Raw genomic sequence first — 19,179 nt, forward strand, 5'->3', positions numbered from 1 at the left:
GGAAAATACGCATCCGGCAAATCGATCGACACCATCCAGTCTTCTTGTTGCAGCGCCAGAAGAACCTGAGCTAGAGTGAACATCTTGAACTTTTCCTGCTTGAGGTAAAAATTCAAGACCCTGAGGTCTAGGATTGGCCTTGACCTGCCGTCCTTATTCGGGATCAGCAAATAACGGGAGTAGCATCCCTGACCCCTTTCCTACTCCTGAGCCACCTGAATCGCACCTTTCTGTAGTAAAGCAAGAACCTCCTGCTGCAGGATCAGCAAATGGTCCTCTGGACACCAGCCCTGACGCGGAGGGTACGGAGGTGGAAACTCTTGGAAGGGTAAGGAGTAACCATTTTCCACAAGATCCAAAACCCAAAGGTCTGTTGTAATAGATTTCCAATCTAGCAGAAAATGGGACACCCGACCCCCAAGAGGACCAACATGCTCCAAGATGGGAGATCTAGAGCTGCTTTCCCTTGGTACCAGCGGTGGGAACAGGAGAGAAAGAAGAGGAGGAGAGTTGCCGAGTCACCCCGCAGAGGACTTCTACCCTTTCCTCTGTAAAATCTGTACAGAGGGTTCTGCTGCTGCTGACGGCCTCGAAAGAAGGCCGGCTTCCCAAAACTTCGGCACCTCCTATATTCATAACCCCTAAGGTTGGGGCTGCAGACCTAAGGATTTCGCAGTAGCTCTACTGTCTTTGAAATGCTGTAGAGCGGAATCCATCTTTGCACCAAAGAGTCTGGACCCATCAAACGGCAGATCAAGAAGAGTAGGCTACACAAAACCTGAGCCAGGCATGCCTCCTGGTAGCCACGGAGAAACCCATCACCCTGGCTACTGAATCAGCAGTATCCAGACCCGACTGGATTACCTGACGGGCTGCAGCCTGCATGTCTGCCAAAAGTCCAAAAATGAACCACGTCATTCGCTGGTAACTTAGGAGCCAACTGTTTAGCCGAGTCCAATTAGGCATGGAAATACCTCCCCAACAAGCACGTGGCATTAGACTCTAACGCCATACTTGCAGAGGAGAAAACCTTCTTGGCAGACTGCTCCAATTTCTTGGAGTCCCTGTCCCCCGGAAATGTGGGAAATGATCCAGCCGATTGCTTAGAACAAAATGCCTGTACCACCAAGCTTTCTTGCGAAGGATGAGCAGTAAGAAAGGCAGGATCAGCAGGAGCAGGCTTATACCTTCTTGCCACAGCCTTTGAAACAGCAGGGACAGATAAGGTTTTCTGTCACACCTCCAGAATCAGCTCAGTTAAAGCCTCATTAAAAGGCAATAGAGGTTCTACAACAGAAGATGGTGAATGCAACACCTCAGTAAGAATATTTGGCCTGATCTCAGCTATGGGCAGTTAAAGGAACAAACGTTCAGCAGCCTTCCCGATGACAGCATGGTATGGTGCAACATCCTGCGAAGGTAAGGCCTTTGGCAATGAAAGCTCCCACTCCGGGAAAGTGTCTAAACCACTGGCCTCCCGAAGCCCCTCGAGTTCATCAATGGAGTCGTTGATTTCTCCCTCTTCCATCTCATCCTTCTGGTATTCCGCTTCCTCAAGCAGCCTTTAGGCTTCTCTCCTTGAATGCATTTTCGGGATCGGTGGCGCCAGGTGCAGCAGCAGAGACATCGGCGCGGTCGTCGAAGGAGGACCCTCAGAAAAAGGGCAACAGTGCTGCTCAAAGTTGAGAAGATGATGGCCCAACACCAGATGGCTTCAGAGACTGTGGCATCAGCGTCGAAAACCTTGGAGCTGGAAACTGCCATGACGGCTCCCTCGGCATAAAGGGCACGAAGGGTGTCTGGGCATATTGCTGAGGAATGCCCAAACTAAAGGCAAGCGGACCCACGGGGCCAGACGGCGCACCGGTAGGGTAGGATGCCTTGGCAAACATGGTAAACATCTCATTGAGAAATTGCGACGGATCCGACCCTGGAAAAGGTATATAAGGAACCGATTTTTATTCCAATTGAGGCAGCGTGGAAGGCTGAGGCTGCAGCACCGGGGACGTCGGATCCGGTACAGACAACGCCACAGGAACAGGAGAAGACTCCCTGGGCTCTGGAGTATACCTGGGCGCCGGAGAAACCCTGTGCACCGGAGAACCCCTTGGCGTCAGCGAGACGACATCCTTAGTATGATGTCGCGGAGCTGGAGAAACATACTTCAAAGCCCTACCCTTTAAAGATAGACGTCGAGATCCATGCCTTCCCTTTTTCTTGTTTCCTCAACTTTGAGGTATGCGAGGCCGACGACTTTGATTTTGATCTCTTCTCCTTTTTTGCCCGTACCATGAAAAGCTTGGCCTCGTGTTCTTTATTTGCCTTCGGATTCATCTTCCGATAACTGGAACAACATTCAATGTCGAGGCCCAATGAAAGGCACCAGAGACAGTCGTGGGGATCCCTGCGGGGGGTGAGGGGGACGGTAGGGATGGGGTGGGGTTTCGGGGGTAGGGGTGGAGGGTGGAAAGTTAGTTATGTTGTGGGAAAGTTCATAAAACTGTGTAGGAATCCGGAACAAGAGTCTCCTCCTCGGTCCAGTCCTGTGGTCCGAATCCTGATTTGTATTGATCTAAAATCGTGTTCAACCTTGGCTGAGGTGATAGACTGCTGCTGATTATTGTATGTAATCTGTTGACATGGAGGAACACCTAATAAAGACATTAAAAAAAAAAATAATAATTACGTGGAGACGCCTACATAGACACTTCACAGATGTTCAACAAGAAACACCTGTTGCTAAAGCCCTAGTAGTCACCTTTGTCATGGTGGAATGTGCAAGAAGGCCTTCAGGGGGATCCTTCTTGGCTAAAAGCATAGGACAGCTTGATGCATAGGACAACCAACCTTGAAGGTCAGGCTTTGGTTTGCTTTCTCTTTCTTCAAACCTACAAAATCAACAAAGCTTTGATTGTCCACCTGACGCTCCTTAGTACTATCAAAATTAGAAAATAATGGCATGCATAGGATTGAACTGGTGCATCCTCTTCTCCTTAGCGAGATGTGGCAGAAAAGAGAACATTGGGAGCATTATAGACTGTCACACATGAAAAGGAAACTGCACCTGCAGAAGAAGGAATGGCTGCCCAAGTCCAAAGCACTAGCTTGCCAGTAAAAAAAGGTGAACAGATAATGCTTGCAACTTACTGATGCGGAGCACAGATGTGAAGTCATACAGTCTTTAGAGTCAAAAGTCTCAGAGTGCCACTTTGCACAGGATCAAAAGATGTACAAGTGAGAAGGATAAGATTCAAATTAAATTCCCATAGCGGCATAATAAAGAGAGTAGGGGGTAACAAATAAGAGAGACCTTTAAAGAAATACATTACAATGGGTTACTTGAATAACCAGGGCTGATCACGCAAAAATGGAAGGTAGAACGGGCTAATAAGTATCTTTCAACAGTGCCTACAGCAAAGCATTGCTGCGAGGATAAAACAAAAGAACAGCACATAGCTTAGCCTGTAGAAAGTTCACCTACCTATCTTCACACCGGGTGATGAACTTATACCAATAGCAAGACTATACGAACTTTGAAAGGCCAGCAAGCAGTCAGAATAACGACGACCAAATTTGGCAGAACATAAAAACTTCTCAGTCAATCTCTATGCAGGGAGATGTAGCATGTGGTGGTTTAGATACAGAAATCAATCCTGCTATAATTTGTGAGTATTAACAATGTAGCTCTTCTTCAGGTAGTTCCAGGGAGTCTTGGAACAAGCAAAATAATTTTGTCTTTTACATGTTATTTGCTTATCGATACAGAAAATGATACTTTCATATTTATACCCATTACATCCTACTGAATATCATGTGCATCGGTGTATACGTCACTCATTTGGTCTACCCTTCTTAATTGTGCAAGTGATTGAACATCTATGTGTACGTGACATGAAAATATTAACACTTTGGCAACTAGAAAGAAAACAAAACTTTTCACAAAGGCATTATGCATCAATTGTTCTGGGTGGTACACAGATCAATGGTCCTAGTGAACATATTAATCAATAGGCTCGAAGAACCCACGCACTATGGGCCCCATGCAAAGTATGCAACATTTCCCTTCCCCCCAAGGCAGTAGAAGGATCAACCTTTTCAGGTGTTATATGCATCTTTTGCCCCATGCTCTTTGTGCATCAGAGGTACTAGAGTATACTTATGGGTGAGCTAGGGGACAATAAGCATCACTGATTCCAGGCACTATACCCACCAGTGGTCACAGATGGTTCATTATCAAAGGCTTTAAAACGTACATTCATCGTTGAACAAGCCATGTGTGCTCCAAAATTCCGATAAGAACAATGTCTTCCAATAGGAGTCCCAGACAGCATATGCAACAATGGTATAAGACAGTAAATGTGTCAAAAGGCTCAGACATCATATATTCATCCTTTGCTGCCTGAGGCTTATGCTTCAACAGTCAAAGACATCGTATTGCCTTATGGTCTAAAGGCAACATACTCATCAATGGCCCCAGGCAGCACATTTATCAATGGCCCTTAGTAGTGTATCATTGTTGGCATCAAGCAATGCATTCATTCAAATCTCAGGAAGATGTAGGCATCACTGGTCCCAAGCTGTGTGTAGATCATTATCCCAAGACTACATGCATTGGTTGAAAAGGAACTAAAGGGCAGATATATGAATAACTGGTTGCAACTTGCAACCAGTACCTTTGCAACTGGTACTTTTGCTACCAGTAAAGAGTTGTATTAACCGACCTATGTAATAATAGGTTTGAAATTCCAATTCAGAGTGGGACGTAATCCAACCTACCTCATGAATATTAATGAGGCAGGTCACAATTTGAAACACACTCCTATTGGTGGCCATAAAAGGGGTGGTGGCATGCTAGGGCAAGCAGACCAGGTCTTTGTTCACCTTTTAATAATGTGATTTTTTTTTTATGCTGACCATTTTCCTTAATGGTTTACATGATACTTTAACTCTGATACGGTTACCAGATTGGCACACAAGTAGGCCTCTTTTATTTACACACCATTTGTTGTATGTTTTAATGCCTTTGTAAGCAAATAATGTAAAACTCTACTTTATTGTTTGCGTATAAAATTTAAGCTAAAGCCTGCATTAAGAAAAGTTGACTTTTATTTTTAAGTTTACTGACTAATAACAAGGGAATCGTATATTTTGTTTATAAAAAGCCTTTTGGGGTAAGACAGAACCATGCATTCCTTGGCCTCAACTGTCCTAGTTGTCATTACTGTAAAAATAAGAGGCCTAATAACATTTTCGAATCCAGGAGCAGGCACGCATTCCAATAAGCAGGTGGCATCTGTGTCCTATGCACTGAACCAACCCAGAGTATGTAAAAAATGAAATGGCCAAAATTTACAATAATATATGTATGCTAAGTAATTTAGTAAAGAACTATATTTCGGTGGTTGCACCTCCTATCACTGTTGGCAGAACCAACAAACATGTTTTAAAACGTTAGGCAACACTACCCAAGTAATTTGACAGAAGCTAGACATGATCTGAATCTCTAAGACTACGTCAACCTTCAAAATCAGCAATATTCCATAACCAATCAATCGCCCTCTCTCACCTCCACATGTTGAGAGCTTTCTTTAGATGCTCCTATGAACCACTGGTTGATGCTCACAAAAATCAAGCGACAAGAAAATGCACACGGTCTTACAAGCTTTTAACTTTTATGAGCTCACAGTTGCACACTAGCGATCTTAGACCAAGGAAAGTGGTCACTTATCCTCACAGAAGGCATCACAGGATCTATAACTTGTACCTCTTTGTTAAATCGGTGTGGCCACCACGTGGTTGGAATAAGTTCCTGGAGCCCTGCCTCCTCCACTCGCAGGGGGCTTTTGATGTAGAAGAATACCACGGATCGGAGCACATCAAATCTGTCCAAGTGTTAAGGTACCACAGTCCAGGAGAGACTGACTTCACTCATAAACAAGCATTTGTAAAGAGATGTGCCTTGAATGTGCTAATGCATGAAAACAGAATTTGTGCATGTCTAGGTCTGCATATGTTAGCAATGTAAAGCTAGACCCGTTGTCTTTATTAACGTATGTATCAAATGGAGTTATAGGAAAGTGGATTCAGCACTAAATTGCTTAACGTAAATCACATTAGCACCCAGAATAAAAAAGAATTACAAATTCAGCATGCTGATACATGGATTAATGCTGCAGTACTCGTACAAGGTACTGTTTAATTACTTAATAATACTTGTTTTGTGTGGGTGGTTGTTAATAGTCAGAATAACATACTGGGGAAGGAACTTGCTATGAATGCTATACCGTCAACTAATGTAGCAGCTGTATATTCATGGTTCAAACACTAAAGGATTATTTGCCAGCTAACATGCAGCTTTTTGTAGCATATTTTGGCTCAGTGTGTAACGGTACTTCTAACTACCATTCTGACTACTTTTAAGGACATTTGTCTAGGTTGTGAACTCATTCTACAAAGTATGGATAAATACTTTTTTTTTTTGCAGAGTTTTATATAGCGCGAACTAGAACCGAACCGAATCAGTTATCAGAGCGCTTTACATAGCACCAGTTACGTTACATGAGGACACACTTTCATTTTTTTTTTTTTTAGGCACGGGGAGATTAAGTGATTCGCCCAGAATCACAGGGGTTTTTTGGCGTCGTTACCGAGACTCGAACCCAGATCCCCAGGTCCGAAGTCAAGCGCCCTAGCCGTTAGGCCAACTCCTCTCCCCTCGCACAAGCTGTCCTATTTACAAGTACCAGAATTCCCGCCACTCTTGCCTGACACGGATCAGGTTGAAAGCTCTGTGGGTTCTGAATTGTAACTAGAGACTATTGCCTAATGGAACTGCCCCAGCACAGAGACTGTTTTATTGAACACCTCACCCCTGGTGTGATCTCTGAAAAACTTACAATCTGTCAGATTGTGCTGACCGAACACAAACGGGACACTACTTGGCGAAAATAAATACACATGCCCTATTGTTCCCTCTTTAGGTTGCCCAAGCAAGCAGCATTCTCCCTATCCCTGTGCACCAGTTAACACAAGTTGTGTGTGATAGTAAACATAATGTATGTATTTTACAATATAGGAGGCAGAGGTATGCAGTGCATTATGGATATGCACTGTGGTAAAACACAGTGGATCCATAAAAATCGCTCTGGACATCATCCGGTGAGTAGCTCTACACCGAGCACATAACCGCCTTCACCTATCACAAAACCCACCTGGCTCCAAAAGACATTCGAGAACCATCAATAACCATAGCTTCCAGCACCTTCCCAGTTGGCCTAAAATCTGCTTTGCAAAAGCTGGAGCTCTAGCGCCACCTTCTGTCGGCTTGGGGAAAAGCACTGTTGGACGCTGAGAAACAATGAATGGAGGAAGCACTGGTAAATTCATTAGGTTTCGCCTATGTGATTCTTTGTTATGAGTTGTAGCTTGATGAATAGTTGTGCAATACAAGTTACTGAAAGTCTGTTCAAGTGTTTGTGTTGACATCAAGGCTATGTAAACTTCCAGGAATAGAACATTAAGCAAATAACGCACAGGGAAGGCCGAAGGAAGTTCGGCGCTGATCCACGTCAGAGAAAGTTAATTTGGGGAGAATAAGTAGTGGCAGAGTGGTGCCAGGGGCTTGCTGCGGCTCATTTGGTTCTAAACGATCTCTCAACGGCCTGCGTCTATCACCACCCCTGGGAAAGATTTATAGTCCCCGAATGTCAGAGGTGGAGCTGAGTTATGAGGAGCTTTAGGTCTGTGAAAGGAACGGCAGGTAGCCCGTATGTGAGAGACATTCAAGAAAGGGACAGGGAGTCAGACTGCCTTCTTGTAGAGAATGGAGTTCTGTTAAAAACAAGCATCATCCGAAAATGTGATGTAAACCAATTTCCTTCAGTGGGATGGCACAGTAGACTTAATGTTGTGCAGGTCTTGGGGAATCCTTCAGCACACAGGGGATTCTGCACCGCAAAGGAATATGGATGTGGATGCCTGCTTTGGCCCCGGGGCAACAGAGAGAGCACAAGTAACACGGGAGCCTGCAAGGAGGTCCCTGCTTTGTACCGAGTGCGTGCTAGATTGGAGTGTGAAACTGACCCAGACACATTTGGTATAGGCAGCGATTGATCCCTTCAGTAATTGGGCAGCACTGCAGAGGTAGTGTGGAAGTAGTTAACAAGCAATACTTGCAGATCTTAGACACCTTAACCTAAAAAAACGTCCCACCAAGCAGATGAGAACAGTATTTGTGCGTTGGAAAACTGATAAGAGAAACACACCAGATGAACAGGAAATAGTATGCTACAGCCAATAGAAATGGAGGAAAAGTAAGTGGCAAGCACTAGAACACATGAAAAGCAAGGGGGCGGGATATAAGCCCCTTTTAAGATTAATATATCATTCCACTGAGGTGCCCGTCACAGAACATGAGTCCTAACCCTAATGCACACCAACAGAAAGACACAGCGGACAGCTGCTTCAATTTTGATTTACCAATCCAAGATGGCTGCCACCACTTGAACGAGTAAGTTGAAAACAAATTAATGTAAAAGCACCAATTGAGCGAAAAAAGCAGTATGTGTTGCAGGAATCAGAGTAGTAGAAGAGCGCATGGTGGTAGGAAGAAGAAAAGCAGAACACGGAGGGCAGTGAGAGAGAAGTACAACAGGGAACACAGCAGAAGGACACAGGTGAGAGAGAGCAACACGAAGGGTGGGTAAGACAAGCACACAGACCTGAGAAAGCAGTGCGGGGAGAGAAACACATGAACAAGAAAGAGAACCACTGAGTAGGAGGGCGGAGAGAAGAGCACAAGGAAGAGAGCCAGAAAACACATGCACTCAAGAAGTGGTTAAGCAAAAAGAAATGTGACAGCAGCGTAGGGGGCAGAAAAGCATACAGATGGGGGAGAGCAACATGGAGCGGGGGGAGAAAGAAGAATATGAGGAATATAGCTGGAAAACACATGCTCTCTTGTGGAGCGAGTAAGCAAAAAGACAAAAGTAGCTCCCTAAACGTGAGCAGTTGAAAGGACACAAAAGTAGAGGATATGCCTCAGGGGAGGGGCCATCACAATAGACAAGGCAAACCACTGAATAAGAAATGAGCAAATGCTTACTAATGGTAAGCAATGGAGGGGCTGAAAACCCCTTCATGTTCTTGGTAAGGCCACAATAGGTCTTTTGGAATAAGACAGTTTAGCTGTCTAGTAGGTTTGACCTAAAAAGGCTTTTAAAAGAAAATATTGACCTTTCTTCAGTCTGTTGCCCTCTCATACCCACTTGATGTACCTCTGCATTACGAAAATCAAAATGTAGGATATGATTAAATGTTCTAGTCCGCACAAATCTTTTTTTTGGTTATCAACATTTTACAGCAAGTTTAAATAGCGTTTCTTTCACATTTTATATAACCTGTGTATAATTTTCTGACCAATATTTGCGCTTTTGTCATGTTTACTTCCAAATCCTTTTTTTTTTTTTTATAGATGATTTCGTCACAGCCACCGCAGATTATGCAGTGGTGGTCTTTGGTTAATGAAATCCACAATATGGAAGCCGGATTAGCCCATATTAGGGGTACCAGGGCTATGCTGAACTTTCAGAAAATTTGGGGGAACTTTATCTAATAAAAGAATTTTTTTTTTTTTTTTTTTTTTTTTTTTTGTGGGGAATGTGTTTCTTCTTATACTCTATGAACTTATCTATATATTTTTCTGTTTTTATTTATTTTTCCGTATTATATGCCTTTCTGTATAAGTTTTATGTATAAATCTTGATGGTATACTGCTTTTTCTTTTCTGAGCTTCACTATGTGCTGTTAATAAAAAAAAAATTTAAAAAAAAAAGGAACTGAAACGGTGAAAGCAAGTTGGTCTGGCTGACTAATCTCAAGTAGAAGTGTGAAGGTCTAGAAGCAGGAACGTATTTCTCTTGGACAACAGAAGAAGTAGAATGTGAGTCCAACCAAGCCAAGTCAAGTCAAGTCAACAAACTTTATTCGGTTGTTCGAATTGACAACCATAAAAGTATTTACATTACATTACAATTAATAGAACACATATTCATTAAAAGGAGAAAGTTCAATTCAATTCAATTGTAGTTAAGATCACATGAGCAATTAAAAAATAGAATTTCTTTAACGAGCAATATAAATAACAATTCAAGTATCCGTATTATTACCCTTCCATACTGTTTCTGAATTTGACTGCCAATTTTAAAAAGCTACATATAAACAAAGTGTATTCACAGTTTAACAGCTGAAGAAAATATTGTGCAGGACGAAATTGTGCAAAATGCAATTTTTTCAGACAGGGTTTCAAATAAAGCTTCCTGGGTATGATATAAAAAGGACAAAAGAACAAAAAGTGTGCCAGGTCTTGCGGAGACTTTTCGTCGCAGCCGCAAGCCGGCAACACTTGGCCTCGATGAGATCCCCTAGGAACAGCCAACAAAAGATGAAACAGGTTAAACCTGAACCTTGTCAATAGGAAACGGTCATAACTAGACATTTGCCATGTCAGGTAGGGTTCCATGAGCAAAGTGCTTTTGATTAGTATATGATTACGTACACTTTCTTTTTTTAGTTCACATGATTCCCTTTCCTGTTGTCTGGAGTCAATAAAGGCCTTCTTGACCGTGATAAGATCCATTTTGGTAATGGATTCCGGAGATAAGAAAAGTTCAGGACGACCCAGATCGGTAAAGCACTTATATAAGTACTTTAGCCAGGGAACCTCCTTCCTGTTGTCCCATGTAAGTGCTTCTCTTAAAATTTGCTTGGTGAGTGGAATATTGTCGTTTAACCAACAATTCATCCAACATATCAGGGGATTCACTGCAATTTTGTCACATACATACGGAACCCCCAGTTCTTCATGCACAATAAAATTTGCTGTACCTCTAGGAACCCTTAAAATCTTTTTTTAAAAGTTATTTTCAACTATCTGTAGTGCATCCAGGGGAACGTATCCCCATAATTCACTGCCATAACATACTGTGGTAACACTTTTGGCCTTATATAGTTGGAGTAGAGCGGCAACTGGGCTATTTCCCATTTTTCTGGAGAAATCTAATATAGCCGCATTAACCCTAGTAACATCTCCCCTTTTTTTTTGGATCACGGGTCCCCAGTTTAGTTGACTATCGAAGAGGACCCCAAGGTAGGAGAATATGTGGGTTACAGGGATTTCTACTCCAGCTACGTTTAAACGATTTGATTTTTTAAAGCCTTGGCCAACCTTCATTATATAAGATTTGTTATTGTTAATACTTAAATCTCTTGACTTCATGAAAGAGTAAAAGAAATCTAATAGGATTTGAAGTCCGTTGGCCGTTCTGGATAAAAGGACTGCGTCGTCCGCATATAGTAGGACCGGCAGACCTTTTCGGCCAATATACGGATAATCTGTATTAGTACTTAAAAGGTGCTCTTCCAAATCATTAATGTAGAGGTTAAAAAGGAACGGGGCCAAGATGCACCCTTGTCGGACACCCCGGTACACTCCAAAATCTTTGGTCACTTTTAGGTCCTGGGTGTATCTGACGTTGGCTTTAGTGTCAGAGTGCATGTCTTCTAAAAAATTAACTAGGTTTTTATCCACGCCCATTTTTCCCATGGCGCCCCAGAGCCTCTCCCGACTCACGCAATCGAAAGCCGAGGAGAGGTCCATGAACGCCATGTGAATCGTACCTCTTCGAGCCTTAGTATACTTCCCGATGATAAGGTACAAATTTAGACATTGGGAAATAGTGGAGTGTCCAGGCCTAAATCCGTACTGGATTGGAGATATTATATTACTTTCCTCTGACCATCTGACCAATCTGTTTAAAATAACTCCTCCAACAACTTTTGCCACGGAGTTTATTAGTGATATTGGTCTATAGCAGGCAGGGCTGCTACGGTCTCCTTTCTTGAAAATAGGTACAATTGTAGATGCCCCCCATGATTGTGGGCAACCACATAACGCAGCAGCATTGAGTACTGCTGTAAGGACCGGCGCCCATAGTGCTATACATGATTTAAAGAGGTCAGGCGGGAGTCCATCAGGTCCGGGTGCCTTATTGTTTGATAGACCCTTGATTCCCTTTACAATTTCATCAGTTGAGAAGCTTGGTGAAATTTCTCTACTTTTATTTGGACTATGTTCTGCCTGTGACTCATTGTTTTTAAAAATAGAACTGAAATGGTTTATCCATTCTTCCTCTGGGATATTAGTTCCCACACTTGAGGTACTAGGACAATCAAAAATTGGTTTATTGATAATCTCCCAGAACTTCGAGCTATTTTTTAGTGTCTCAGGGTCTAACAATGACTCCCATACGCTTATTTTGACTGCTCGCTTGCGGGCTGCAAGTGACTTCTTATATTCAGCCCGCAGGCACCTGATGGTCACTGGATCTCTTGGATTTGTTTTTAAGGCTTTCTTAAGCTCGCGGCTGGCCTTCGAACAATCACTATCAAACCATTTCGGGTTACTATTTGAATTGATTTTCCCCTTAATAGGTATCGTTAAAAACGACTCCACCTTCTTGGCAATCTCCTTAAAAGATGTCAAAATTTGCAAAGGTGCTGATACAGGAGATGTACATGCCATCAATTCATGACTACAGGCTACATTAATAGAGGTATAAAATCGATCACAATCCACCATTGACCATTTTAGGCGACGCTTGCCATTAATGCATTTTATGAGGCCACGGTCCTCCCGAGAGTTGCGCTTTTCAAATAAACTCGTGCCCATTGTAATGCATAAAGGATTATGGTCGCTATAAATGCTCAAAAGGATCGAGAAATCCTCAATAATATCAACAAAGTCAGCTGAAAGAAGAATATGATCTATATAAGATCCTGTAGCATGGCCTTTAAAGGTAGGAGTTAAGAATACAGTTTGATCAGGTGCTGTCGACATTGCTGTGAATAGGTTGTTTTCATTCATTAGATCATTTAAACCAGTACCCCTCCGCGAGTGTTCAAAATGAATTCCTTCCATACTGTTACAACCCATTTGTTCAACAGGTCTCACGCTAGGGTTCCCACATAAATGTGTGTTGAAGTCACCCACTAGAATCTTAAGGCGTGGCAGTAAACTATCATTTGCCCTTAGAAAATCACGCAAGGACTCTATGTTACAATCACCAGACTGATTCACAGCATTATAAAAATTAAACAATACAAAATTGGTTTGACCCCTCTTAAATTCTAGAATCTGAATATTATTGTTACCAGAGTAGTGTTCGGTTTTATGACATATGAGCGACAAGTTGACAAAAATAGCCATACCCCCTTTAGCTCTTCCACTGGCAGATGGAGTTGCCGGAATTATAAAGCTCTGATATCCTTCAATATGAACATTTCTCCCTGTTACCCAAGTTTCTTGGAGACATATTATAGGATATTTTTTAACAAAGTACAACCAATCCTTGTCTTTCAGTTTGTCAAGGAGTCCAGCAATATTCCATGATAATAATATTAATAGCCCCTCCTTACACTTTTGTGATACACATTGTATTATCTCCACTTTCTCGCGTGCAAGTGGGCTAATGGGTATTACAACAATGCTATGACATTCCTGAACTGACCCAGGATTTTCCATGGTGTGAGCTGGGAAGAGATCTAAATTTATATCATTATGTGGGCCAGAATTATCATTTAGATGGTTCTCAGCACCCAATACCGCAACAATACTGCCTAGCGATATTAAATCTTGATTAACGTTCCCCGAACCAGTATCTTTTGATAGGTGTTCGTTGGGGGCAGTGTTGCATAGTGTATCAGGTAGTCATTCTACCCCGTCCAACCCTCCCTCGGCAGAGAAAACATCATACCTATTGGAAATGGGAATATTAAAGCAGTTATTGAGGTGGTTAGGGTATTGATGATCTGTGTGGTGTGAACGTTGTGGTTGATCATATCTATTCCTACTATAGCCCCAGTTGTTAATTGGAGCGTCAAGGCCCCAACCGTTTGTTGTTTCTTGCCATAATGGCCTAGAGTAGGTGTAATTAGGCTTAGGATATGTCATGCTCCGTTGTTTTTTGCCAAAAAATTCCAACGTCAGAGGAATGATGGTACCACTCCTTCGTTGCGGGGGTAGAATGTTGGGAAGGATATTTGGTAAGACTGCAGAGTTGACAAAATTTATAATTATGCAGTCACCTTTAAATTTTTTTGGATTTTGTCCTATCCATGGGACCCTTCTGGCTGATTTGATATCTCTGGCTAGCTGTTGTTTCCCCCATTGGGCCAACCGCATATTACCCGATAGCCAGTGCAGGGCTTTACTTGTTAGTGCTGCGGGGGGTTCAGATTGGTCTGGTGCTAGTAGGGGAACATTTGCTAATACCAGTACTAAAGGTGCCGCATCTTCAATAAAGTGTAGTGTATCTACTTCTACACTTGGTAGGGTTATTTCAGTAGGATGTATGGTATGGATCTCCCGTGGCAGTGGATAGTTAGACGCAGTAGATGGGGTCTGTTCTAATTGATTTACCTGTATGATGTTTGAAGTTGTACCTTCATCTGGTCGGAGACCAAAGGCCTCTTTTACAGGTATATCCAATTTTGTAACTATTTCTGATATGGTTGACACCTCTTCCATTATCTTCTTCTGATCTGCTCCTAGCTTTTTTACATCTGCAGATAGCTTATCCAGTTTGGTCACTACTGGTTTAATCAAGGCTTTAAATTTGGTGTCAATTAAGTCTGCTATCCTTGATATAAGCTCGTCATCCACATTTGACTTCTCATCGTCTTCAATTTTCCTTCTACCTTTTTCCCTACTTCTCATTGGTGACGCGGCCCTCTTCCTCCCAGAGCAGACTCCACCTCGGAGTAATTGTGTTTTTCTGCACTTTCTAACAGCTCGGGGAACTGGGGCTTGAGCAGGAGGGTCAGCGTCATTATTTGTCTGCTCACTCTCTTGTGCGGTTTGATTTTCTTCAAGATCAACTATCTGAGAGTCTGAAACATCAACCGTGACTGTGTCTTGTCCCTGTGTTATATTAATACTCATGTTTGAGGGCCCGTTGTCAAGTGTGTCAGGATCTAAGATTACACTTCCCTCAGCCTGAGAAGGGATATCAATCCACGGTGAATCTGGTGATGGGCTTAAGGGGGATAGATTAGGGGAATGACTGAGACCTAAGGATTGTCTCCTATCGTTATTAATCTTTGACACAACTTGTACCAAATAATTTTCTATGCTGTTACCCCCAACCGCTAAATTCTTTTTTGGCATTCTTATTTAGAACTAATAATGAATCTTAGACGTTAGCGGACTAAGAAACCAAGAGGGCACACAATAACACGATACACAAGTGTTTGAAGTTGAACGTCAGTATCAAGGAATAATAGTCTTACTGCAACCGTGTAGGTCTGGTTCGGCAGGGGCAGGGTAATGCGTCCAGTCCAGTCTCAGCCTGTCTCGGACTGTCTAAGACTGTCCGCCCTTTGTCCGGGCTTCGTCCGGCGTCCCGCACACGCGTCCCGCTGTACGTCTGTTGCACGTTTTTGTAGGAGGAGTAGGGGGCGGGAAGAGACTCCAGGTGCGCTCCGATGCTCCTGCGCGGAACCCTGGGTCTCGCAGTCCCGTCCCCTGTAACAGCAGCCTTTCCGGTGATTTACAGGTGAAAGCCTCCTTCTCCTCGCTCCTTGCAGCAGCGGCTGGCGGAAAGAAAGAATCCTGCCTTCAAACTTGGTTTCTGTGACACAGCTGCGAGCAGCGCCCGCGAAGCGGGGGCTGCGAGCTGTTTTAAACACTCCAGGCAATCAGGGCAATCAGGGAGGAGCAGGGGGCGGGAAGAGACTCCAGGTGCGCTCCGATGCTCCTGCGCGGAACCCTGGGTCTCGCAGTCCCGTCCCCTGTAACAGCAGCCTTTCCGGTGATTTACAGGTGAAAGCCTCCTTCTCCTCGCTCCTTGCAGCAGCGGCTGGCGGAAAGAAAGAATCCTGCCTTCAAACTTGGTTTCTGTGACACAGCTGCGAGCAGCTCCCGCGAAGCGGGGGCTGCGAGCTGTTTTAAACACTCCAGGCAATCAGGGCAATCAGGGAGGAGCAGGGGGCGGGAAGAGACTCCAGGTGCGCTCCGATGCTCCTGCGCGGAACCCTGGGTCTCGCAGTCCCGTCCCCTGTAACAGCAGCCTTTCCGGTGATTTACAGGTGAAAGCCTCCTTCTCCTCGCTCCTTGCAGCAGCGGCTGGCGGAAAGAAAGAATCCTGCCTTCAAACTTGGTTTCTGTGACACAGCTGCGAGCAGCACCCCAACAACCAAGCCAATACAAAGAAGTTTGAAGACTCACAATGAATAGAGACTGTTGGAATCAGCCAATTCTCCTCCAGGAATTGTTTCCCGCTCAAGGAAAAATAAGAAAAGGCTAAAATTGATAATGGTTAAGAAGCTAAAACCTAATTAGAACATTCAGAGAAACAAATTAAGTTTAAGTGATGTTTGGTGAACTATCCAGTTGTTCCTGAGTGAAAGGGAGTAAGATCAGAGAATGCAAAGGTTCTAATTTTGTTATGAATAGGAACAAGGCAAGTTACTGATTCAATCGACCCTCCGACCCAGTTATTATACCTAGTAAAGAAACATTTTAGTGGTTGTTTAATGATGGTTAAGCTGTCCCGGCAAAAAATATCTTTTTACCCTGTCAAGTTAGATGAACTGATAACACTAATAGTCCACTTGAACTATGTGCATCAGAACACTGCAGATGAGAGTGTTATAATTAAACTGGAGAGTGTAAGACAGTCAGGATCAGGGAGTTGTTGGCTTAAAGGTGGAACTCCTAGATCCTGCTTGAATCCAATAGGTCAAGAATCTCGACGTGTGATTGCTTCTAAATCTCCTGCTCTAAAACTCCAAACCATGGGGTGAAGGATGGAAACCAGGTTGAACTGGAAGGGAGAATAATGGATAGTGCATCTAGTTAATCTCCATATTGGAGCAGATTTTGTTATGAAGACTTCTCTCAAGAGGTTTCTCCACTTGAACCCATCTTAATACCAGAATATATATGAAGATTAGGGCATGATATTTTATGTTGATAATCATATTCGCCAATTTCAGTTACATCTTCTAATAAATCATCTTACTTCCAAATCCTAGAGTGCATAAGCATCCCCAGAAATTATGTGTGTGTGTACAAAATCTGTCAGAAAGAAATGCAGTAAAAGTAATAGCATTTGGTGGTGCCGAGCCCCAGAAAGCTCCCCAGATGCTACTCAACCACCAGGCAGAATACATGATGCTATAAATGATGCTACAAGCTCCCCTTCCTTTGTTGGGGCGGCATTACTGTCGCCCTGCAACCTGCATCACATACAACAGCCCCTCGTGCCATTGTACCATGGAAATGACTGTTCATACTAACTCAGCTCAATGAGCACTCCAAGTAAATAATAATCCACATTTGTAAAGCGCACAATCACCCGTAAGGGTCTCTAGGCGCTGGGGGCCGTCGGGAAGATTAAGCAAGCTATTGCCCAGAGTCGCATGGTGCTGGGCTAACCTGCCACCGGAGCCGGGGATCGAACCCTGATCCCCAGATTCCAGCGTCAGTCGCCCTGGCCGCGGCGCCACACCTCTCCCTCCTAAATGAGCTAAACAGCAAAATATAATAAATTCTGGTGCATGAAACACAAATCACTGAATGGCTATTCTGTGGGATATTCCAAAATGTGATTGATAGTGAAAGAAAGCACCAGCTTAGAGGGCTGTCCCAAATCGCCCTCTCTAAGGACTGTACTTTATTTTTTATCATAGAATGATTTCAGTACATCTGACAAACCTTACAAAGCACACCATGGACCTTAATAACAATGAAACAGTCTCTTTGAAATGGCCTTGAAAAACATTGTAAGAATAGAAAATAAAATCTAAACGAAGTTTGGAAACCTACAGCATGTAAAAATAATAGAGAGCAAAAGAACGGCAAAAGGTTAGGACTTCTTAATGCATCAAGAGCTGGGGGAATAGGTGACAATTTAGGTAAGGAAATGGATTTATGTGCATTTATTGATTCAAAAACACACAGAAAAATAAAAAGCATAACACTGTTTTAAAAGTACGTTAATGCATTTTAATTTACACAGATAGTCAAGACTGTTAGGCCATGCAATCAATCGCAGAATACTTAATGGGAACAACCGTGATATCCCTTTTTTGTTTAAAAAAAATGGATACAAACATTTTGTTGTAGTGCAAAAATATTATCAAAATACTGTGTCATAAAGTTACTTATCTTTAGTAACACTCTGTTTGGTGGTTGCCCTATCTAACCAAAGATTCCTCAACTTTAGAATAATCCAGGCACCAAACTGGATAGAGAAGAATTAAGTCAACATTGCTCCCATGTGCCGGTTGGTGAAGTCGTCGGGCTCTGTGTTGACGTTAGGGCACCCAAGTGATGAACAGAGCTGCATTATATAAGACCTTTCTCTACATGCAGAGGTAAGTTTCTAGCTTGGCTCTGTCCGCACTCTTGGAGGCAGAGCCAAACAATAACGAGAGGAACAAGTGTGCAGATTCCTAAATTGAGAGACTTTTAGTGTGGAGAAGAGACAATTCCACAGAAGAACATTTTCACCCAGCCCCCATCCACTCCGAGGGCCATACACTGGATGGGATTTTATCAAATAGTCTCTCCCTAGCAGTCACAAATATTCTTCCCCTAGCATGGTCAAACCATACGGCTATATTCTTTTCTATTAGCCCTCCACAGTCATAAAAAGTGGCCAGAGCGTCAGCATCAGGGATCCTCAAGAGTTCAGATCATGCAGCAAGATCAATTCACATAACCTCAACAGAACCCTGTTAGAAACACGTCCCACAATGAATATAGTGGATGACGATGCGGAGATAACTGCCTGTAAATACACTATTTGGATAAAGGAGGCCATGGACCTCCTAGCACTGGAAAAAAAGCAGAAACACCGGAGCAGCACCCCATCTGAACACTGGCTCTCGAGACCTTAAGATCACAGAAACAAACTTATAGGAGACTGGAGTGAAACTAGAGATCCAAATATGATTCTGCAGACAGAGTGATCTATAATAAAGACATTGCTAAATATAAATCTCCGATACACAGGGAGAAAATCAAATACTTCACGAAAAGATTTTGTTGGCTAAAAATTCAGCCAAAGAACTTTTTAAGACGATAACAAAATTATCAAAAATGACAACAAAAGAGGC

The 19,179-nt window shown here is 43.1% G+C and overlaps 1 protein-coding gene across 3 annotated transcripts in view; it reads right to left on the bottom strand.

Moving 5' to 3' along the window:
• Positions 1–19,179, bottom strand: part of RNF123 (ring finger protein 123) — a 1,600,675-nt gene that overhangs the window by 1,163,926 nt on the left and 417,570 nt on the right. For all 3 annotated transcript variants that reach the window (XM_078661207.1, XM_078661208.1, XM_078661206.1), the window contains exon 16: positions 5,765–5,882. In XM_078661207.1, the coding sequence (XP_078517333.1) occupies positions 5,765–5,882 (118 nt within the window). The remainder of the gene's footprint in view (positions 1–5,764; positions 5,883–19,179) is intronic.

The sequence above is a fragment of the Lissotriton helveticus genome, chromosome 9, assembly GCF_964261635.1.
Source record: "Lissotriton helveticus chromosome 9, aLisHel1.1, whole genome shotgun sequence".
Lineage (NCBI taxonomy): Eukaryota > Metazoa > Chordata > Amphibia > Caudata > Salamandridae > Lissotriton > Lissotriton helveticus.